Source organism: Pseudopipra pipra, chromosome 6, assembly GCF_036250125.1.
Source record: "Pseudopipra pipra isolate bDixPip1 chromosome 6, bDixPip1.hap1, whole genome shotgun sequence".
Lineage (NCBI taxonomy): Eukaryota > Metazoa > Chordata > Aves > Passeriformes > Pipridae > Pseudopipra > Pseudopipra pipra.
The window spans coordinates 43,245,430-43,269,769 of record NC_087554.1 but is presented as its reverse complement, the minus strand read 5'-3'; the positions used below and the strand labels follow the sequence as shown (position 1 = coordinate 43,269,769).

General features: G+C 40.9%; 1 protein-coding gene across 28 annotated transcripts in view; it reads right to left on the bottom strand.

Moving 5' to 3' along the window:
* The window catches only part of NRXN3 (neurexin 3), a 996,746-nt gene that overhangs the window by 889,837 nt on the left and 82,569 nt on the right, over positions 1–24,340 (bottom strand). The window contains exons 3-5 of one of the 28 annotated variants that reach the window (XM_064658882.1): positions 16,835–16,852; positions 6,902–6,931; positions 4,149–4,160 (exon numbers count right to left, since the gene is read on the bottom strand). The exons of 26 other annotated variants lie outside the window; for them this stretch is intronic. In XM_064658882.1, coding sequence (XP_064514952.1) covers positions 4,149–4,160; positions 6,902–6,931; positions 16,835–16,852 — 60 coding nt within the window. Of the gene's footprint in view, positions 1–4,148; positions 4,207–6,901; positions 6,932–16,834; positions 16,853–24,340 lie in introns of those variants that run through there. One more of the 28 variants, XM_064658872.1, reaches the window with a different exon arrangement.

Genomic DNA, 24,340 nt, shown 5'->3' with positions numbered 1-24,340 from the left:
TACATTAAAATATTTTCTTCTTCCCTAAATAAAATAAGAAACCAGCATCAAAAATTTACCTACAAAAACATTTCAGAAGAATGATATCTTCATTCAAGGAGTATTGATTCTATCAAACAAGTTTTGCAGATTCGATATTTGCTAACCATAAAATAAAATGCTTGATTTTTTTAAACAGTCATTAAGAGTAAAGTTAAAACTGAAAGTCACCATCCTTACAACAATGCAGGATTTTTTTCCCACTAAAGGAAAACAAACCCACTACCACACATATTTTAGTCCTTTCCTTAATACTTTTAAATGTAGAAAACAAAACTATACAATATTCACATTTAGAACCCAAATACTAAGATACTTTACAGGGCAAAGCAGAGCTTAAAAACCACTGCCAAGGCTGGCAAGATGAACATAGTGTTGTTTTTCCCCTTGTATAATTAGACATTTATAGAGCACAAATGATTGAATTTGTTAGTGATGCTTGACTTCAACATTTGCATAAACTCTTGGCCATTCAGATGGACTTATTTACATAGAACCATTTAGGTTGTAAAAGACCTTTAGGGTCATCGAGTCCAGCCATTAACCCAGCATAAGCACCACATCTACACGTCTTTTAAACTTCTCCAGGATTGGTGAGTCAAACAAGTCCCTGCGCAGCCTGTTCCAATGTTGATAACCCTGTCCATAAAGAAACTTTTCCTAATATCCAATCTAAACCTCCCCTGGTGCAACCTGAGGCTATTTCCCATCATTCTATCACTTGTTCCCTGGGAGAAGAGTCTGACTCCCAGTTTGCTATAACCTCCTTTCAGGCAGTTATAGAGAGTGATAAGGTCTTCCCTGAGCCGCCTTCTCTCCAGGCTAAGCAACCCCAGCTCTCTCAGACACTCCTCCTAAGACTTGTGCTCCAGACCACTCACCAGCTTTGTTGTCCTTTTCTGGAAACACTCCAGCACCTCAGTGTCTTACTTGTAGAAGGGGGGGGGGGGGCGGGGGCCAGAACTGGACACAGCACTTGTGGTGCAGCCTCACCAGTGCCAAGTACAGAGGGATGATCCTTTCCCTAGTCCCGCTGGCGACACTATTTCTGAAGCAAGTCAATACAAATCCTAATGGTTGTACTGGTGAAAAAGAACTTGAAATTATTTTCCAGATCAGTAAGGTCCAGTCATTTCCTTCTATTCAAGCTCACAAATCCTATTTCATTTTTTCTGTGCCATTACCTTCAGATCAATATTATTGAACAATTTCAAAAAATAAGAACCTCACACTACTCTCTGAGAGCAATGCTAAACTTTCCAAGACTTAAAAAATCTACTTGAGGAGGTAGGACCAAGGGAGATAATCTGATCTTGTAAGGCTGATTATTACACAGGGACATTGGCTGTAGCCTTTGTTCTACACAACATGCACTTAAAAATGTCCCACCCCTGAAATACGTGAGTAGTCTTTCATTTCTCTCTGAGAATGAGGAAAAGACCTTCTTCACACTGAAAATGAGTGAGCCACTGTACAGTTTTTCTCACCAAGCACAGCTCCTGATGGAAGGAAGGACCCACATGCCTTAGAGAAGAATCAGCAGTCTGCAGACTGCATGGCTGCTACAGAGGTGTCCTGTGCACATCCAGAAACCAGCCATACCTCACTGTCATTCTCTGCGTCAGAGAAGACATTTAGGACTTTTCAGTTCTTTGGGTTCTTGGTTCACTGGATTCAATGTGAACTTTGCTATTGCCTTCAAGAAGACAAAGGATTTCATTTACCAAAAATAGCAAATTCCCATTAGGAATACTGACAATTTTAAACAGGGACATGAATCTCAAAAAAAATCAGATCCAAATCAAGAGTGATGGTAAAACAAAACCCACTGCATACATAAGACAACCGTGAAAGGTAGCAAAAAGGCAAATAATCATTTCCTTAACAAAGGGTTACAAAAGAACAAATTATATGGAAGAACATGACTACACATTAACTCTAGTACAACAGCAAATTAGAGTTGGATATTTATGATTTTCTTTGGTGTCATTTACTTGTAGGGGAGTGTTAGAGAAATAAACTTAATATAATTGTTCCTTAATTGTCAATACCTCTCCAGAAGAGAAGTTGTATTCAGCAATTCATGCCAAACTAAATAGAATTCCTCCCTGCTCATCACACATTTACCTCACCTCCACAACCAGTTCTATACATCAAATAAAAACACAAACAATGCATATGCACTCAGTTTGTTTAAATGCAAGTGGTATCTCAACTACTCCAGCCATTACCCCAGTACACCTACACTTCATCTTATTGAACTTTCCAGGAACTTATTAAAAAAAAATTAAAATCTCCCGGACGTTTTAAAATTATAGATGCTTTCCTACAATGAAAACAACTAATGAAACACTTGTTTCAAATTATGAATGCAAGCTCACATACTTGCACATAGTAATATGTTGAGAAGAGGTTTTATGAAATCAAATACATTATATCCAAAATTAAATCAAATGCATCACATCCTTTGGCTCCATATGTGGCATGAGACAGAGTTGTTGCCAGTTTTTACTAAAAACTACAAGAATGCCAAAAAAATACGAACCTTCCATGCAATCATTAAGAGGTCTGGTACCACCTCCTCTGTGAGCTGAAGGCCATGCGTGAGTTCAAAATTACAGTTTGAGCCCTCTGAAAGCAATGCCATTTTTCACGCAGAGTGATGGTTCTCTGATGAAGTCACTCAGTATAACTAGAGTTAAAAACTACACACAGCTGAGAAGTGAAATGATATTTTCACTCAATGATATGATAAATTAAGTTTCAGTACATTTGAATTAATTGTGAACTATATATTATAATCCTCATGCCTACCAGCTCAGTTAGGAGTTTTGCCTTGGAAAAGACTTTTAGCTTAGTCCTACACAGGCTGGCCTGCAGCACAAATGCCACCCAAGAAAAGAAGGGAGCAACATGAGCTAATACCACGCCACACAAAGACTTGACCTGATCTACAAGGACCCTTAAATCACACTAAGCCATACATCAGCTAACTGAATTATTGGCAGCTGTGTTGAGGTACAGTTACATTTTGTATGGTGTGCTTAGAAGCATTAGGTTCTCATATTTTTTAGTGTATATATCTGATTATTATGTTCTGATGTTCACCTATTGCTAAGAAGATAGCTCTGAATATCTCCCAAATTCATAGTTGCACAATTGGTCATTTCATTCCCCAATATCTTATTAGCATGGACACAACCAACATCCTCCAACATGTTCAAACCATGCTGATCAATAGATCAATTCTTCAGCAATGTATTCGTTGTGTAAGCCTCAGCATAACAAAACTTTTTAATCTTTCTATCTCATTGGAAAATAGGACCAAAAAAAAGATTTTTCTCAAGCCATGCTTATAATTTATCAATTAATCTTCACCCCTCCTTCCAGTCAAACTGGAGACCCACAGCAGGTTTGAAGCATTTTGTCTTTTTGACAGTTTGATTAGGGATGGATGACTGCCCTCTGCATGCCTAAGATAGGTGTGAAGAAGAGCAAGTTCGAGCCCCAGAATGGCTTGCATGCCCTGTGCTGTACTGAGCTGCAAAGGAAATGCACTTCTCTGTTTAGCAGTGCTGATCACTTCTGTTTCCTCTGCAGCTTTTTGGAACTCAATTTCTCTTTGCAAAACACTTTGCACTAAGAGAAAGGATGGGAAGCAGATCTGGAGGGAGAAATGATAGCTCAAAAGACCTCCATTGTTGAAGGGTGGTGGAAGCCCAGGTTCTGCTTCCCCCAACACCAGTGCCAAAATTAGCAGTAGTGGCATCACTCTAGTGCAAGAGTCAGCATTATCAACTCACTGGCCTCTGGTTCTGTCTTTGACTGAACTGACAGTCCCTTTGCACCCCAGCATCACCAGCTACAGACAGCCTGACATTGAGCCACCCATACTTAGTGTGAACAGGGAGAAAAATAACATCTCTTAAGAAGGCCTCAAAGCATTCATCTTAATAAATATTTCCTCCATAATTCAATACAAAAGATTGTTAAGAGACTTAAAAATAAAAGCATTAATTTCCAATATGAAACACATTCACAGAAATATAGTTTGTCCATTAAAAAACATTGTACAAGCAATGAAGTCTTAGAAAGAATGCAATCTCTACCTTTACTTCTACCTACAGACAGGAAGATGCACGTCCAGTTAAGAGGAGGAACAAGAAGGGTATCCATCATGGAGAAGGCAAAAGAGAAGAGAAGGAGAAAGCATAAAAAAACAGAAAAACATGTCACGGACCATACTTAGAAAAACAAGGAAATGAGCATATTTATGTAGCAGCCAAACCCAGCAAAATACAATGTAAAGGGAAATACAACAGACATACCACAACTAAAGCACAAAGCAAAGCTTAAACCACCAACAGTACAACCAGCAGTGGCTTGGTTAAGCCCTTTGGCTTTGATTTTCTACTGAGAAATGCAAACTGTGATATGCCTCAGTCCACGTCAAATTCAAAACAGCAAGGGAAACAACAGAATAGTACAGAAAAAAAATAAATCTTATGGTTATATATTTGCTAAACACATCTCACCTACCAGAGCAAATATATGTTGACATTCCATATTTACTCACACATATATATTTACATATTTTATATCTATCATATTTTTATAGAGAGTAAATATTTATCAAAAAGCACTATCTGTGAGTTTGTTAGCAAGAAAAGAGAAGCCATTGTTCCCCAATGTGCCACAGATAAACAAGGGTGGTTAAAGGTGCCAAAAGCCAATAGTTTTCACATTTTTTTGCCAGACAAGGGAGTATAGAAAGTACTGATGATCATACAGGCCTGGATAGGTCCTGCAAGTCTTCATGAGCCAGCTGGGTTGCAACTTTTAATTTAAATGGCCAAGTGCAACTGTTTATATAATCCAGTGCTAAATCACGGACTACTACAAAGAAATGTTCAGTGTTACTGAGAATGAAAGTGGCCATCAAAGTTCACTGTCCTGATCACTTGCAACATGCCTTCCTCTGTTAACAGCTTGCCATACTCAACCGTATCCTGAGTAACTAGGATACGCTGAAGGGACCTCTCTGCTGGATGCTCCCTCAACAAGTGTTACCTCTGAGTCATGTGACCGGTTGAACAGTCAGTGGTGATAGAGAAGGAGCTCAGTGCTTCCCAGAGTTTAGCCAAATGCTCCACATGCCAAACACTGTGGTCTTGACATACACCCATAAAAAGCCCAGTTTTCCTACCTTTCCTACAACATAGAGATGTTAAGCACTACAGAAACTGATAAGTGAGCCCCAACTTCACCTCTGATTGTTTCCTAACCTTTCATGACTTCAGAACAGACTTGACCAACAGAGTAAAAACTGATTATGTCCTAAGCCTCTCTACATTTCTTTGAGATACACAGAAATTATTTCTCTTTTATTCAAGCACCTAATTACTCTTGAGCCTTCACATGAACTATGTTCTATCTTATTAACTCATTGGAGTGTCTAACCTCAGATATGTGCTTACTTAACAGCAAAAAAAACCCAAAATTTTTGTGTACATCTAGTCTAGGAAAGCCTCATCAGGCTTTAGAGTCAAAACTCACATTGTCTCTTGTGATGGTTTCAGTCTAGGCCTTCCTGGAAACCAGCTTGTAACCAGGAGGGAACTAGGAGGGTGACCAAGGAAGTATTCCATGCTATTCCTTTACGTAACCCAGGGTATAAATAAGGCATTGATAAGAGAGTTCGCTCTCTTTCCTCTCCGGCGAGGTTCGAGAACGGTGGGTCCCTGTTTTGGTCGGGCTTATCTGGAGCCGAGGCCTACAGTGACTGCCGTTATCTGCCACGCGTGAGGGGAGAGCCAAGGACCGTGTCTGGCCATCCTGCCTGTTCGAAGGGAAGTGGTGAGATTTTTGCTAGTTTGCCTTCGACTGGCTGTTTGACTTGTTCGGTCCTTGCCCCTTTTTGTCCTTCTCCCTTTTTTCCCCTAGTCTAGGAAAGCCTCATCAGGCTTTAGAGTCAAAACTCACATTGTCTCTCCACAGACAAACAATTGGTCTGGTCTTTCTAATGCACCACATGCACACACCTTGCATTAAGTCTTTAATCGTTTTACTTCTGCATTCACAAGACTAGAAGGCATCAGTAGTGCTGCTAACTTCTCTGTACCCATGTCAGCACTGCCTCTGGCACTGTCAGAGGAAAACAGAATCACACCTCTCCTCCCTTCACCTGTCCTCACCAGCTTCTTACTCCACACCCTCGTAGTGCAAAATGGGAGTAATGATCCCATCATGTCACCATCAATAGATCTGTAACTCACTGCAAGCTGAGATATTAAAATGTGATCTCTGATCTGGGCCTAGATCCCATCTGTAGCCCATTCTGGGGTTAGCCCTGTTGTTCTTCTAAACCATTTTGTTCTGTGCACATTTGAGTATTTTAAATTGCAGACACAGGACAACCGGCCATTATATGCAATTTTCCTCAGGATTCATAATGAGTTAGGATCATGCCATGAGGGCGATTAACATACTTTTTGTAATAATTGCACTCTTGAAAATGAAGACCAGCACTGAGGTCTACATTTAGTAGGCAGAAGTGGGAGTCATTACAGCTGGCACAAGAAGAAATAAATGGCAAGATAAAATAACTGGTGGGCTGCATGGAAGGGGGAAGCATACCTCTTTTCTGTCCATGGAATCATTTCATGCTCCCTCCTGGGTCCCTGAGTCCCAGGCTGATCAGCAGCCTTGGCTCATGGGACAAAGAGGCAGAAATGCAAATGGCTTGACTGGCACTCAGTAGGCTTAGTTGTTTTTGTTATGCAAAGCCCAGCTCAGAAAAGTAGAAGAGACAAAGCTCTTTCATGATCAGTGACTGAAACAAAGAGAAAGTCAAAGGACTTACCTTGTTCACCCATCATCAGGTGTGAGAGGCCTTTGAGAGAGAGAGAGAGAGAGAGAGAGGAAGTAAGAGAAAAAGAAAACTGAAAAAGAAGCAGCAATATCCATGCACACTGGTCGCAGTCCAATACCTGTCAGGATTGGAGCTCACATACTTGAATTAGATCAAGTATGGGTGTAGCACACAGGACACAAACATTTACAGGTGCTGCTTTCCACACTGAGCAGGAAAGCATCTGTTGCAGGCAGAAAAAACCTGCTGGTCCTTGCAGAACTGTGTTTGAGGTTCAGCATATCCCTTGGAGGGCAACTCCAGAAGCACTGCACACCAGTACAGCTAAATGGGCTACAAAAGCCAAGGTCTGCAATGAGAGTCTGCAAGGGAGCATTTGCTTCTCTGAAGAGATACAGAAATAACCTCTCCTCAGCTGAAGACTTTAAATTCAAGGGTGCACTGGTCAGTAAAAGGGAGGCCATGATCACACCACATCTGCTCCAGATGAAACATCTTGGCTAAGTGCATACACATACACACAGCTATCCTCATTCCTGAATGTGTGGCTTCATAATGTCTTTTTAGGAGTCTGTCAAGATTGCTCACACTTACTAATTAGACACCAGTACACCAGATTTAGTAAGGACTAAAAAAATTACCAGTAACCTATTAAAATACACCTCCATTCCCTTTCTGGGAAGATGTGCAGACTCACTTTCCTAGGGCAGTGTGTTACTTTATGGCTCTACAGCTAAAGCTACTCTTTGGTTTCATAACTGAAGGTAAAGCCAGAGAGCAGTACAGCTCCCCTCAGTAGTGACAGTCACTGTCAGCTCTGTAGACAAAGTTATAGTGTTTACTTGGGCTGCTCCAGTCTTTTGGTTTGATAATTCTTTCTGGCACAAACCTTGTTTGTTTTAATTAAAATCCATTTCTAGGCCAAATTTTCAAATATGTTTACTGTATAATTTTTTTTATACAAACATTGTTTAGGTACTATTGTACATATATTCATGCCCAAGCCATTAAGCATTAAGTGACCCATCAGTCAATTTTGTGATACAAGATATCACAGACCTAATATAACAAAATCAAGTCCTTCCCACTCAAGCCATAAGTGACCCCTTTTGTACTCGGTTCCCTAACCAACTTCCCTGAGCTTGATTACTTCTCCATATCTCTTGTCTCTCATAGCACTTAGTATGGCAGGGGTTTTGATAGATGCACACACAACACACACACCCCATATCTTAAGTCAGTTTTTTAATCAAACAAGGCTGTGACTTTTTAATTTCACAGAGGCTGAGAGGTCAAATGAATTTATTAGAATGAGAATTTTCAACAAGCAGCATGCTGAGTTTGAATTTGTTTATTTCTCTCTCTTTTATATTTTTCCTTTGCATTGGCTGAAGAAATCTAAAATCCAGATCATCCTAAGAATATGTTCACCCACAGAGAACTCCAAGCCAGATAAGGGGATTAATAATTGTACAGTCTAAGGAATGCAAATATCTTAGTGTTCTTGAAGATTATTGTGGATTTAGAAAAATAATCAGAAACACAACATAGGTTTAGATTTTTTTAGCTCTTTTAGCTATAAATAAACACAGCAGATTTGATACTGTAGGACATTTCTGGTTTAATTTGAAAGATATAATTCAGTGAATTTGTATCTCTATTTATGGCCACTAACCCCATCATTCTTGATAGGCAAATCTTAAGTCTGACCAAATGGACACTTGAAAGGCACTGTAAAAGGCAAGAAGACAAAAGTATAATTGTTAGGACCTATAACACACAGAGACCCTGTAGCAATGGCATAAAAAGAGAACAGGCTAGAAGGTGTCACTATGGTATGTAGCTGAAGCTGGCTGAACAGGGAGAGAACATTAGATCTGAAGCAGAGATAGGGGTCCTCAGCCCTTGTAGACGTGGGAAAGGAAAGTCATGCCTAAGAGGCCCAGCACCAACAGATGCAGCTGCTGGAGCTGGCAGGGGTTTTGTCCACTTGAACACGGATGAAGAGAAAACTCCAGAGAAGGTTCAAAGCAAGAGTCTGCATTAAACATCCTGAATCACACCATAAGAAGATCCCTTCTTTCTCCACCAGCCACAGAGCAGCTATAAAAAAACCTCAAAATGTCAGGAATATCAACACCCCTTTTTGTCCTTTATCCCCAGAAGGCCAGTGCTGTGTGCCCTATCTGTCAGATACATCAGCCAGATGCAGCCCCAAGCCTTTTGCCTGCAGTTAAGGAGTGAGTGCAATCCCCAAATATACCTACTACTGTGGTCCCTGGTTTAGCCTTGGTTCAAATGCCCTCGAAGGAAGTGTCCTTAAGAAATGTTCTGACACTTTCTGCTTCTTCATAAATTGGAAATACAATAGCAGCTGTGGTATTTTATGTACCTCTTGATCTTCCAGTCCCAACTGGACAATGAAAGCAGGGAGATAAATGAAAAATAGTGCACTCCCCCTCAATGCTACTTTTTCCTTTTTAAAATGTGAAGAAAAAGGAGGGTAGATTTGGAGATGGAGCAAAAAATCAAAATTATATCTTAAATTGTTCATCAACGCAGATCCTTATTTTAACAAAGAGAACACCAACAGAATTCCAGATTCATTATTAGATAGAATAATAATATAACATTATGAAATAACATATCAGCTTTTCTCATCTGAAAATTTTCCTCCCTTGCAATTCAAAGTAGGAGTGAAAATAAGTGTGTTTATCTCCAACAAAATGTCATTAACCAAAACCTTCAACCACTGAGATATAAAATCTGTGACATTTGCAGCATGTGTAACAAAGGCCTCAAATTAGAGTAAAATGAACATAGAAAACATGAACTGACATACTTGTCTCACCTTTACATCAGTTTCAAGACATGACAAATGCAAGAGTTGAATTGTATGCATTGTTCAGACCTGCAAACTTGACCAGACGTTGCCAGAATAGTGGGGACATGTATCATCATGCTATTTGGGCACCAGTCATAAAGACCAGCAAAGTTTTCAGCAGGCTCAGGATGCTAGATGAACTCATCAGGCCCCAAAGTATGTTATTTACATATTCTACCATTGTTTGTGCCAATAGCCATCCCATTTCAGAGGAATCCTATACGAAAACCCGAATTTCCACCTAAATCCAGGAAAACATACTTTCCCTTTAATCTTAGATTTGTTCAACAAGAAACCCTGATTATAGCCTCAGAGCTGCAAACTCAGACAGTGTAGAACTAGGAAAATGTTTACACAAATCTGCATGAACTCAAATGGTCAAGGGATTGCAAGCTTCTAAACCAATCTAGTCATCCTTATAATAATTTACTGGCTGGGCACAACTGCTGCCCAACAAAAATGGTGGGTAGCAAGTGCTCTGAAAAAGGAAAGCCTCAGAATAAATTATTTATCTGTCTGTAAAGAAATTTTATGTCAAAGTCAAGAATCTGATGATTTTCTATTCATGAACTTCAAATATGTGTCACAGTAAGGACAATCCATGGCTTCAGAAGAAGACTCTCAACAGGTTTTTTAGATGATGATAAGCATCTGCTTGTGCTCAGCCTCTGGAGCCCCAGCTCCTTCAGACATTTGGCAGTAATGTGAAGCAAAATTGGCCTGCTTCTTCAGAACACCAATTTGTTATTAAAATAATATGTCCATTGCTGAGGGTAGACAGACATATAAACTCTGGTCTCTGGCCATGATTTATGCCTGCCACAACGGATTTTTCCTATTTAGGTCTGGGAGTTTTTTTAATATTTCTTTAACCTACTACCAAATCAGTATTATTTTCTTAAAAGTTATAACTAATCTCCCTTGATCTCGAAGGACCATTTCAAAAAACTACTTTTTTAAAAAAAAATTCGTGAACCATCTGCTTTCTATATCAAAATAGTAAAATCAAGCTCTAATTGTACAAAGTATCAAGGGCCAACACTGGATCTTACGAACCCAGAAGGACATTTTTAAAAGTGGCTTCAGAGTTTAATGATACGAAAGAGCAATGTAGTTAAACAGCAGTCTTCATCTTTTTAAGGAATTGCTAGGGGCAATTTCCAGTGTGGAGGAGAAATTGAGGGAAACCTTGGAGGCAGTTTGAATCCTATTTACCCCCCCATTTTGATACTTAGGACTTAAAATGGAAAATAAAAGGTGGGGATAGCACAAAACACAGCTGAGAGTGACAAGGGATTGCAGTAACAAAGGAAGATGGACTCCATCTAGTTAATTACAGCTTGTCCCATACTACTGGGCCCAAGCTCTGAGGGCGTGTCTGTGCGTGTGGGTGTGCATGCACTGCTCAATTGCTCCGTTAAGGCAGGCAGCCTCAGTATTTCCCTTTTAATGATGCTGCCAGATGATTAGCCCAAAAGCTCTTAATGAATGGGAAAAGAGACTGTCAGGCAGCAGCAGCAACCCAGATCTCCCCTGGGGCAAGCTTGCCCATAGAGCATCCTTTTTCTTGGTATCAAGCTCCATGACCCATTCAGACAATAACAGGGCCAGCTGCAATATATGTCTGAGATAGGACATCAGGCCCTCTAGTCCAGCATATACACAACAATCCTTTATGGCAAAGCTGAAGAAAGAAATCAAGCAAACCAGGGATTCTTACAGAAATAAAATTACATCCACTACAAAGAAGAGCACTGTGATGAGTAATGGAGTCTGTTGTTTTCATCTCCTTTCTGAACTTCATAAAACTAGCAATTCCTTAACAAATAGGCCTTTCTTTACTCTGAGCCTCATGCTCCAGCTCCATCAACAGTTTCCTTTTCTAGTTCACGAGGAAAGCTGACAAGCACCTTGTCTTCCACGTGGTCGCTCATAAAATAGCCATCTTGAGGCTTTCTAAAACCCAAAGTCCAAGGAAAATTCCCTAAGAAGCCCTAGGTACCTAAAAAAAAAGGGCATTCCAGCAGGGCCAAAGGATAGGACTCAGAGGAAGGAGCAAAACCCTTGTCTTGAGAGATGCAAAGAATGCATAAAGAGGAAAAATCGTTCTGCAGCCCTGTTAAGACTTTTTACCTGTTAGACAGGTCAGCTTTGCCAAGAGGGTGACCTGATTCCTTGGCTACTCGCATACATGGTGCCTTTTTTTTCCAAGCTGGGCAAAGAAGTAGCACAGGCTGGGGAGCGGTCAGTTTTCTTTGATTCAACCGCGACAAGCACAACAGCCCAGGGGCTGCTCTCAGGCCCCGGCAGTGAGGCCAGTCGGGAGTGCAGTTTTGTTATTGTAGCCGCAGGCCCACTTCCAATCCAATTACACACAACAGCTGTGCTAGCTCCTCTTTTCCATCCCCTTTCCTTCCTCTGCTATATACGTCCAGGATAGGTTTTGTCATTATCAGTGGCAGTGAGTTAGGGTGAGTGGCATCTTCTCTGAGTGATCAAAGGAATAAGAGCACGAGGTAGAAGTCAAAGAGAAAGTTGTTTACCCCACTGTCTATGGAAGCAATAGTGATTGAACAACACTATCCCCTTTCACCTCAGGCAGAAACAGTATTCTGACATTGCATGTGGCATACTCCTAGAAGTATTCACACGGGGAGGGCTACAAACATGATGGTGTCTGAAAGCATGAAAGCAAACATGCAAGTGCTCACATAGATGGCCGCGAGTACAAGAGAATATGTGCAGGTAGCAAGACCTGAGGGTGAATGCATTTTATGGCTGATCCATAAGAAGATGCATATCACTGCAAATCAGAGCACCTGATCAAGGAGGTGCACAAGTTGGGGAAAGAACTGTTAGGCATGGAATAGAATTCTTCCGCTTAAAAACAACATATCTGACTATATATGTGATAGTGGGAAAATCCCAATTAAGACAGAGCAGGTGAACAGGAAATATCCTTTACCCAGTTTGTGGGGAACACAAGGAGTAGGAATCACTGAATTAAATTCTCAAGTAACAGGTGTAAAAAGAGCTGAAATAAAGTATTTTCCACATTTTAATGATTAAACAATGGGACTTGTCATCACAGGATACAGTGGAGTTGAAAATTTTAAGTGGATTAGGAAAAACAAAGAGTGGACAGATCCACAGAAAATATGTTAATCAATGACTATAGAACACCACAAACTGGATGTAGTATCACGTCAGAAAGTCCTTAACTACCAGAAAGCACAAATGGATCAGGACAAGACCTATTCTAACATAGTTTCTTCATCTTCCTCCAAAGCATCTACTTTCATAAAAAGACACTTCTGGGACAGAGGAATTCTTGCTCTGACCCCAGTGATCACTACTACTGCCACATTGTTGCAAACAGGTGTGCATGGAACTGAAAAACATTCACATTTCAGTGCAAAAAAATCCAATTAGGGGACAATACCTGTGAAAAGGGCATGCAAGAATGAAAATAATGGTGGCACGTATGAAGAAGAGCCTAAGCCTGTTCATACTGGTTTCAAACACCTGATGAATGGCACTAAAGATACAGCATAGATGGATTCTTATTCTGATCTAGTACCTTCTGCAAATAGGAAACTTCAGATGGGCTGAAACCCATCATTTTCATGCCCAGAAAGCAGAGGTTTTCTTTAAAGAAGCAGAAGCCAGCATACAGGTACTGCTTAAATGACCCTATGACATGGAATTAGGGAAACCAAGTAAAACAGCAGCCCTGAGATGAAGAAGGAAAAGAAGCCTTTAAAGATGGAGTTCAAAAGATTAAAGAGCTGTATCGAAAATGTGCTAGTGCTTGTGCTTTCAAGGATCTCTGTATCTTTATGAAAGAGTTGCTCAGGCAAACAAGGACTAATTTTTCCTCAGGGAACTACCTAGCTAATGTCTACTGGGCTGTGCCCATTCACTTACATGCAAACTCTAGTCAGCAGTAAAATCATGACATCAAAATTACCAGAACTTTATCTCCTAGCCTCCTCCCCATAAACATCTAAGATCTCTCCAACAGTGGAAATAAGCACAGTATGAATAGGAAGAACACTATTTAAACTTTGACACCCTCCAGGTATGAGTAACAGCCATCATAATATCAAGAACCCATAATTTGTTCTTTCTCCTGCATATATTCTTCCACTAAAAAAAATATCTAAGTGAGACAGGAGCATATAACTTGCTCCTTGATCTACTGGTCTTTTCCCAACTATTTACCTTTCAGAACCTACACCACTGGTAAAGAATACAAGGAGCAAAGAAAGGAGCAGATATTGTACAGAGGTGACAGAGGCATCCATTCTAGTCTGTGCTGCACACCACTTGGCAGCCAAGGCACTTAACCTCTGTATTAAGGCTCTTAACCTCCACAGTGTTCAACCCAAGCACTCTAAGCATGTTGTGAAGGTGAGGTGAGACTGTAGCTATAACTCCAAAGGGAAAACTGAAGTACTGAAAGGAGAAGTTACTTCTCTACATGACACAGCGAGTCAGTGACCCAGCTGAGTGCAGACAGCAACAATCCCAACTCCAGAGCACTGCTTACAATGTGGTGTTGTTATTTCATGACTGGGTATACAACATTTGCAGGACAAGTGAGTTAACATCTAACAAATTTCTTTCATTTGTGAAATAAGCAAGATGGGATCAAGTTGGCTCTTTAAACAAGCATAGCACGTGAGCCCCTGTTGCTAAAGCACTCTTCTTCACAAGCAGAGACCTCACATCCAGGAAAGGCTCATGCCACACAGTTCCATTTACTTTGAACAAAACCAACTTCTTTGCACCTTGCAGAAACTGCACTCAGTAGAACCCTGTGGTCCCCACTGCTGCCAGCCCCAGCCTATTCACAGCTACCTCCTCTTACAGGGGGATTAGTTCTAACCAGTCTATTCAACAATAATGAATACTTAGTTAATCAGCGGGCTCTTTACGGCCCTTCTGCTGCCTGTAGTAGTTACCACTAGCTCATAAAATCCCTAATTTTTCTTTCAAACAGTGGATGGTTAAAGTAACCATTTTGACAGGGGCCTGGGGCTCTGTCCTCACAATACAGATCAGGCGGAAAGCCAAATAGGTGGAAAGTCTCTGCACAGCTCGGCAGAGTGGAAGTGTAGACCCAAACCTCCTGAGGTCTAAGTCCCTGCCCAGTCACATAGCAGTGCTAGCATACCCCCCCAAGGGTGAGCTGAGTAGAAGGATGAGACCTCATAGGAGTAAACAGTGACAGAGCCCTATAATGAGGTGTGGTTAATTGTCAGACTGAAAACATTGGGAAGAGTGAGGGAGCACATGAAAAAGAGCATTCACATATGACTAGAAATCCACGTGACAAAGCACACAGCAGTCCTGAGAATAAGAACACGCATATGAGCAATGGGGAGAATAAAAAAATGCACATCCAAGAATATAAATTACGAGAATAACAGGGCAGTGGGGCAGAAGAGCAGTCAGGGAGCAGGATGGTGCCCACAGCAGTATGGTCCTGTGGCACTAGATGTGCTACCTCTGCTTGGGCCCTTACTAATGATGCTATTATCTCCTGCACACCATGAGATGTCCCTGATGTTGTTTGAGGCAACACTTGTTCTTGGCATAATATCATGAGTCCTACTGGTAGAGCACAGCAAGGCCATGCCTTCTCAATTTAACCATCCTCCTCTGCCACAGACATCAACATCTTCAGGGTATGGTGTCATGGAGATACTTGTGACCCTAAGCCTTTGGTGCATGTCCTGTCAGACCCAGCCAAGATAAAAGGAAACAGGAGTTCCTGGACACCTCAGATTGGGGCAGAGATGGTACAGTTTCACCCCTAGGTAGCTGAAAATATTCAATGTTACAGTTGAAAAAGCCTTTCTTTCCAAGGCATGCCAAGAAACATTTGCCATTTGGACACTTCCAACCCCGCTGTTGCCAGCTGACATGCACACAGAATGCAAAGGACCTCAGTAGAACAAAAAGGGGGCTGACAAGAGAAGCCAAAAAATTACCCAAGTGGCTTGCCCTCACTGTGTCTCCCTGAAGTGTTGCACAAAAGCTGATTATTCCAGTGTAGAAAAGAAGCAAACTGAACAGAGAAATTCCAGGTCCAGGTTAGGTTTAACAAAAGTTATTCAGAGAGCTGAGAAGGAAAAGAGCTTTGACTCTCCCATCATCCCACTCCAGCCAGGGCAATGTCAGCTGCTTCTCTGGGCTCTCACTTCCATTTCACATAATGATAAACCAGGTGGAGCTGCCTGAGTGTGAGTTAAAAATTAGTCTCTTAAGCTTCATTGGCAACAGGATGTGGACTATAGAGTAAAGTGGTTTAGTTCAACTAACCCTTGTAGCTGAAGTTGGGGAGCCTTTTGACAATGAGACAGCAATCTGAGGAGGGAGGTTTGGAGTTCTCTGTGGTAACATGCATCACTGTGAAAGAACTCAAAAAATAATCAAGCACATAAAAAACACATTCTTTTTTCCTCTTAAATGAGTAATTTGTGCCCTGGTGGAAATAAAATTTTGATACCTAAATAAGATCACACATTCACATTCAGCCAGAAAGATACTCACTGGTTTTTAAAAATGTAAAATAAAATAACAACAAAAAACCCCTTTTTTAGTGGAACTGAAACTCAACAGGTTATCAGTGGGAGTAGCAAATGGAGTAGACTGCAGTAGGAGAAAGAAAATGACTGAACTAGATTTACATGCCAGACTACACACAGATGTATCAGAAATATCCTATATACAATGCAGTGTTCAATGCCAGGTAATTAGCAATACAAGCAACCATTTTTAATGTAATTTTTATTCAGAAAACATCCCTTTAACTGACCAGCACAGTGTAGTCTCTGAATAAGGAAGTTTGTGACCTTTGCTACTACGAAGCCCTCCTTTCAGCAAACACCGTTCAATACAGACCTTGTGACATCCAGTAGGAAGATTTGTTCTGTACACTCTCAGGAAGTGGGATGAGATTTCTGCCCTGGCAACTTCCCACCACCACTCCTTAAAAAGCAGCCTTTCCGCTCGGCAAAAGCAACACTTACCTGGAATATGATTGACATCTGCCGAGGTGTTTTCATGGCAAGCAGAAGGGAGAAAAAGAAGAGAGAGAAAGAGAAGAGAAAAAAAGCCATTAGAGATGCACACAGAAACTCAGCATCCTTGCATGGAAATCAATTTCATGCAAAACCAGAAGTAATTAGGTTTCTTTGAAGGCCACCCATCTGCAGCCAAGCACGCCGCCATGCAAGGGAGGAGACACTGGCTCCCTCTCCGCTGTGCATGTAAAAGTGAATCCACCATCATATCTGTCCGGACAGAGAGTTCCTGGAATCAGATAGAACCAAGCCACGTCAGTTTCTGTAAGAATATTGGTTAAAATATTCTACTGTTTTTCACACACAAATGCAAAAGAAAGAAACAAAAGACAACCTTCCTGCAGGAGGTTTCTATAGCACATAAATTCAAGCAAGTTTTCAGAAAAATACAAAAGAACCTGCTCCCCTTTTACAAGGGGCCATGTGAATTTATGACCAGGTGTAAGACACTCAACATAGTCCCAAAGTCTAGAAGAGAGACCCTTCCATTTCATTCCTCTTGCCCATCATTCCCCAAACAACATCCTTCATTGCAGACAGCAGTAGAAGTAGGGGAGAAAGAGTGTGACAGAGGCTTGTACATCCCACATGTTGTCTTTTCACAAGTTGGTAAATCAATCACACAAATCTCAAAACAAGTAAGTCCTTTAAAAAAGGGAGAAGCAAGACTATGTAAATCATAGTATTGATCACAGAAAAGGCATGTCTTTGAATGTAGTGTCTGTTTTGGGCAGTGCCCACCAATCCCAGAGAACGTACTTCTCATAACTTTTTAGCATCCCAAGTTTAGTCTTGCTCTGAATAGCTACACTTACCCTAACACCAGGAGGGAGGAACCAAAATCTCATGGGATTAGATTAGATTAACATGTTCCTTCCAAGGCAGCTCTCAAAAAAACTAAAATAAAAACAAAAAAAAACAAACAAAAAACCAAACCAAACCAAAGCAAAAACCCCAAACAAACAAACAAAAAACCCCCCATAACTTATTAGCATTCTCCTCTGGAGGCTTGTACCCTGCCCAAAAGTTGTGCTGCTAGAGGTATCACCTTTCCAGGAAGACTTCAAAGCAATACATTGATGATTCAGACCACTTCTGCCACAAGTCTAGGAGCATGACATGCTGGGTGCATTGGCTTCACACCGAGGTCTAAGAATGTATTCTCCTACCCCAAATGTACCCACCAATTTCCATCAGTATTCCCCCCTCCTGTCCAAACCCACTGTGTTGCTGTGAAACTGGTGCCAGGTCTTCCTGAGTCAATTGCATTTCATTGGTGAGTGGTTCCAGTTCATGTTGCTTTTTGTTTATCACTTTTGTTGCTGTTAGCTTATCACTTTGTAATGGCTCCAAAACCATTTGAGGAAAAGTCTCTGTGGTATATCACCTATATATCAAGCCGTCCTTCCCTAAGGAGGTAACAACGTAAATAAAACAATGCACAAAGAGGGGAGGGACTATTGCACTGGTTCATTTAATTTCCGTAGCTTCTACTAAACATATATGTCAGATCTGATGAGGGTTATTTGTTGGTTTTCCTCTTTTAACACATAATTGTATCTAAGAACTGGTGTCTTGGCATGCAAGTCTGGAAGGACACTTAGCACTGAAAGTTTACCTGAAAGTAATTACTTTAAGGTAGGAAAAGAAAACAGGTGTCAGGCAGCAATGCATGCACTGAGGATGGGAAGCAAAAGGTGAGAGCAGGGGCAGAAGAAAGGATCAGTGGCAGTTAGAGATGATCACATATCTCAGAAGAGGTAGAACTGAGCACCACAAGGTACTGCAAATGTTTCTGATAATCCAGAAGCTGCCCAAAAACCTATTCTAAGCAAGTAAAAAGCTCTAGACCCATGTTGTCTTATCACAGCAGGCACTGCTACAGCCCAGGCTACTTCAAGGGGCCTGGAACAGCAGGCAGCCTCACCAGTGTCTGTGCTCCAGGAGGAAATCTGTGGGATGTTTAGGGAATAAAAAGCATCAGCTGATAGAAAGGACAAAGGAAAGAGCTATCTAAGAGTGAACAAGGGATAAACACATTAAGTAAATAAGAGAAGAGGCCGGTGGGCTGTAACTGATACACTGCTTGAAATAATACTTATTTAACTATGTGAGAATTAAACAGGTCATGAAGCTGTTAAAGAAGGGGAACAATGAAGCGCTAAGAGCCAACATAAGCACCTCTAAAATGTAGTTTCTTTTTACTTGTATTTTTACCTATATTTTTTGTTCCCATGTCCCTAAGAGCAGGTATCCCCCATCCTGACTGATTTTACTCTTAACTTTCTTTTTGCTGTATTTTTTTTTAAAGTTTCCACACAACACAACTTCTGTATACATTAGCTGCATCACAAAAGTCACTGTTTGCACCTTTGTGAGCTTTTGCAGTATCTACCTACATGGTATTGTGGCTCATTATTGTTACTTTCCATACTAAATAAAAAAGGAGTTTCTTGTATTGCAGACACCCCCCCATGTGGCATCTACTAGCAAATGCTGATTTTCAAATGGTGAAAATACTTAGTTTTTATTTTAAAACAACACAAAAAGCACCGCTTTCTTTGTAAAGACAAAAAATAACATATAGCCAGACAGTCCTCACAAAAGACCCTACAATAAATACCACTGTTGCAGGCAACGGAAACTACCATGTAAGTCACAGAATCACAGAATATTCTGAGTTGGAAGGGACCCACAGGGATCATCAAGTCCAACCCTTGGCCCTATACAGCCTCAAGAATCAAACTATGTGCCTGAGAGCATTGTCCAAATGCTTCTTGAACTCTGGAATGCTTGGTGCTGTGACAACTTCCCTGGGGAACCTATTCCAGTGCCCAACCACACTTTGGGTGAAGAACACTTTCCTAATATCCAACTTAAGTCCTCATTGGACTAAGAGGTGGACCTAACACCTCTGCAGTGTTGGTATGCCACTCCTCCGTGGGGCACAATTAAAACTGTAGTTGCATATATCGACAAAAGGGACCCACCACTACCTTATGGCTGATGGCTCCACAATTAGGAGAAACCTAATGCCTCAAGAAAGGTAGAAGATAGAGATGGCATACAGGTAGAGTGACCAGATTTGGGGAGCTGAGTTGACTCTCCTTCAGATCCTGTCATCTGAGATGTCCTCTCAATTCTCTTCAAGATTTTCTGGTTTGTTTAGAAAAGGATTGTTTAATACATGTCTCCACTCTCTTCCTCTTCCATCAGCAGTAGCTTCATCTCCCCACATGGATCTCCTCCCTGACAAAGGAACTGAGGAGGTACAGCATTCCAATTAAACAAGGAGCATGCAGAACCCTCAGCTAGCAAAAAAATCCGGTGACCATGGGACTTACTGCCGCATAGATGACGGTTTCTCCACTTTTTCAGCTCAGAGCAGTTCAAACACAGAAAGGTCTGCCTCTTAACAAAAGACAAGGCATACTTTGCTTTATCCTATACACGGGAGTCCATTTATTGCTCCTTTGTAAAGGGCTGAGCTGCAAGCCGGTGCTGTTTGCTTTTGTTCTTTGATGCTAATAGCTGGGTTGAAAGAGGGATCAGCAGGGCCGCTGCCTTTGTCTGGTGCAGCCTCAGCCATCTGGGTGGGGTGGAAGGGAAGCAGGAGGATGAAGGTGAGCAGCAGGAACAAAGCAAACATTATTATAGCTCAGATCATTTTCATGCCTGTACAGGAAACATCCAAGGTATTTTTCACTCTAACCTTTTTAACAAGAAGTTTAGCAAAAAGGGGAGGTTTCATGAGACTGCACTTCTCTCCAGCTGGAAGACAAGGACAGCACAGACTTTCTATGCATACCAGCCCAACAGTACACATCACCTTGACCTGAAGAGACCTACTTATGTTTCCATCTCTGTGGTCCATTCAGTCTTGTCCCTTGCTTTGATGTGTTGTGTATACCTGTCTTCTGCCGGCTAAACTGTGAGCCACTGACTGAATTCCCACTTCACAAACAAGCTGACAGGTGGAAGCATCCTAGGCTAAGTGGAAATAAGCACCTAGAAGTGAATGGCACTGTCTTGTACTATGAGTCCCTAGAGTTCTCTAGCATCCCCCTCCAGCATTCTCTGGTGACTCTCTCTCTGAACATCAGTGTATGGAGAGGACTGAGGAGCAGGCAGAAACTGGGGAGAGGAGGAGGGCAAAAGTCATAACACTTAGAGGCATTTTTTGTCATAGGAGACCCACTCCCAAATAAGAAGAAATTCAGCTTTTAGACAGGAAAATTACTGTATTTTGAAGCTTATTCAGATATTGATACCTAAAAGGCTTTTCTAAAGCAGATTTTGCTCTCATTCTGCAAATACAGAAAATGGATATAGGTAAAATTTCACTGACAGAAGCACGACTGATTGGGAACTCAGTCACTTAATTTGACTTACATACATATATATATATATATATAAACTGTTCAGGGACCATAGATTGATCCATTTATGGCAGCCTGTGAAATGATTAAAAAAGATATATGATGAGCCAGCTTAGACTCCTGCAGTGTGGTAGTAAGAGGTGTTGGTTACTCAGAAGTTGGTGACTTCCTTAACTGAGCTCTGATGCAACATTTTAACAATATGAAGAGCTACATTATGGCTCAGCTAGAAACCCCTCAAATTGCCATAAGCAAATTCTTTATTAATTTGATACTTCATCAAACAAAGTGTTAATTCCACATGCTGATTTGACAAGTTGTCTCATTCCATCCTAATCTGTCTGTTAAGGTAAACATATGGTCCTACTTCACCTCCTACAGACTCCTCGTCTTTCTCTTCAGTATACAGGGGTTCAAAGCCTTCTGGGAGGGTTTATAACAACACACACAAAAAAAGGCACTTTGGTTGTATAAACACGTTCTAACAAAAATTTGCTTGGGTAAAGATGGGGTCTGTAATGAGATCCTTTCCAAGCATTAACACATCCCTATAGTGCCCATGCTCACACAGGAGACAGACATTTTGAAGATTGTTGTATTTATGGTTAACTAGGTTAGAATCTTGGCTCCACTGAATTCATAAAATACTTGAAAGTTATTTTAAGAATGTCATGATTTCATCCTTCATATTTACTTAACATCTTTTGTTTTACAATGGTAGTAGAATCCATCACTGGTATCCTTCCACTGATTCCAACAGAATTGCCACAAAAGTAAATTTGACCAATTCTATTTAATTTGCTTAAGGTTTAGGATACTGAAACAAATCCAAGACTGCTCCAGTATATGATGTCTGTCACTGAGCTACACACTGGGATCATGAAGACCTTCACAGTACTAGCAGGTGTAGGCCTTATTGTCTCACTCCAGAAGAATAGGACCCTGTAATTTGTGTTAATGGAGTGTTGAACACTTCTGATTTTATTCAGTACAGATAAGTGGTGACACATACACAAACAAGTTCATTACAATCAATTACATTTCTCTGTGTCCTTTGTCCTACGGGATCTCTTAGGCTGCCAGTCTCTCGGGAATAGTATTCACTTGATGTGTTGCATAGAATTGCAGACATTTGTGGTACTGTGCCTTTGCACAGCTAATACTTGGGATCCCAAAGCACTTATTAGCTGTGAATATAGGAATCATTCATCCAGTACTGAAAAGCAGCCAGCTCTGAGGTGAAAGACACAGATGTTTAACAGCTTATGGGAACGCCATACAGCACTTTAGCATGTCAGAGTTAGAACAGCAAGAACTACTTAAAGAAGCAGAATGAAACTTGGCTGATTGTACTAAAAGTGCCGTGTGATTTTAAAGCACTTGTGATTTAAATGAAGTGAAGGGATTTGATTTCAAATCTTATCTGAATGATTAACGGTGATTTGAGGCCTCCAATGCTCTCCTCCATACTGTGCACATTAATGTTGTGGGCAACTTGCCCTCTCCACAGGGTCAAATGTGAGGTCAACTGACCTGTGCCTGAGTATGTCATCCTCTAAAGCATAGAAAAATTGAGTGGATCCTTTACCTGCTAAAGAAAATAGACACTATACCTTAAGGAGCCAAGCTTTCTCCTCTCAGGCAACCAAGATACTCAGGCAGAGTGTGCACTAGAGCTAGCTGGGGAGACATTTGTAAACCTGTAAACCACTATGGCTTCACAACTGTTGCCTGGCCATTTAGAAAAGTGCTTCATATCAACAGGGTATAGATGGATCAGGTATGCCTGCTGCTTTCAGAAACCAATGCACAGAGTTACTTAACTCCAGCAAGAGTAAAAAACAACAATACAAATCTTAGAGAAATGAATTCCTAATAATCCCTCTAATTAACTCTGTATCATTACTATTCTTAGATAAAGTTACTTTCTGATTTCACAGCTTTCAGTGAAAGTACCATCCTCTACTACACATCCCAACAAATATGCTCATGTACATTCCTCAGGGCCCTGTCTACATTGCTGGGAAAAAAGTCAATAGTTCTGTAGCCCACTACTAGCAAAAATCCAACTGGAATTTAACTACTCAGTGCCCTCCAAACAATTTGTTGATCTTCACTTAAGCTGCCTAGATACAATGCTTGAGCGCTTCAGGATGAAACTTCTTTTTGTTTCATCCTAGGGGCCTGGGCACTGGAAGAAATAGAGGATTTTCTCCCTGCTATTTTGTACAACACCCCCATACATCTACATTCAGACAGTTATGTTCCCAGTATTGTGGGGTGCACAAAGATGGATACCTTTATAACTTCTGAAGGGAAGATGCAAGCAGAAAAACCAGAGTGCCCTTCATATCACCATAGATAGAATGAGAAGAAACGTATGATGCTGAAAGTTTAATGTTAGAAAAATTTGGCAGCAACAGGGTAGTTAGGCTCTGGATTAGCTTGGCTACTGAGAGTTTACCAAACAGCATTGAAGACTATTAAGAAAAGACTAGACAAGTGTTTCTCATTAATATTTCAGATTCACCTGATCTTGTCTTGGAAAGACTAGTTGTCCCCTGTGACTTTTTTCAATCCCATTTTCTATGATTTTATTATTCTAATTCAAAACACACTCTACCCAGACGATCCCATCAGTAACATCTGCCAGGCATCATGAGCTAGCAGCAGGGCAGACACCAAGGCCAAGCCTCTGACAGCAGCCATGCACAGGTACTCAGGGAAGAGTCAAAGGAACTGAGAAAATTCACAGTACCATTATTAACAGCTTGCATCAAAATGCTTATCACTCCTTGATGGACTTTTCCCTCCTTGAATTTGTCAGGTCTCTTCTGGAACTAGAATTGCTGTGGCATGGAACTGGTTTTGTATGTTCATTTAAAACCCAAAGCTGAATGTTCCACATTGGGTATCCCCAACCAGTTGCTTTTAAAAATACTATGAATAAACATTCTCTATGCAGCATCAGCACAGCATTCTTCATTTTAACTATCTACCTCACCTCCTGCTTTAGCCACTTCTTTTATAAACTGAAGAGTGCTAGTCCATCAAGACCCTCTGGATATGGCAG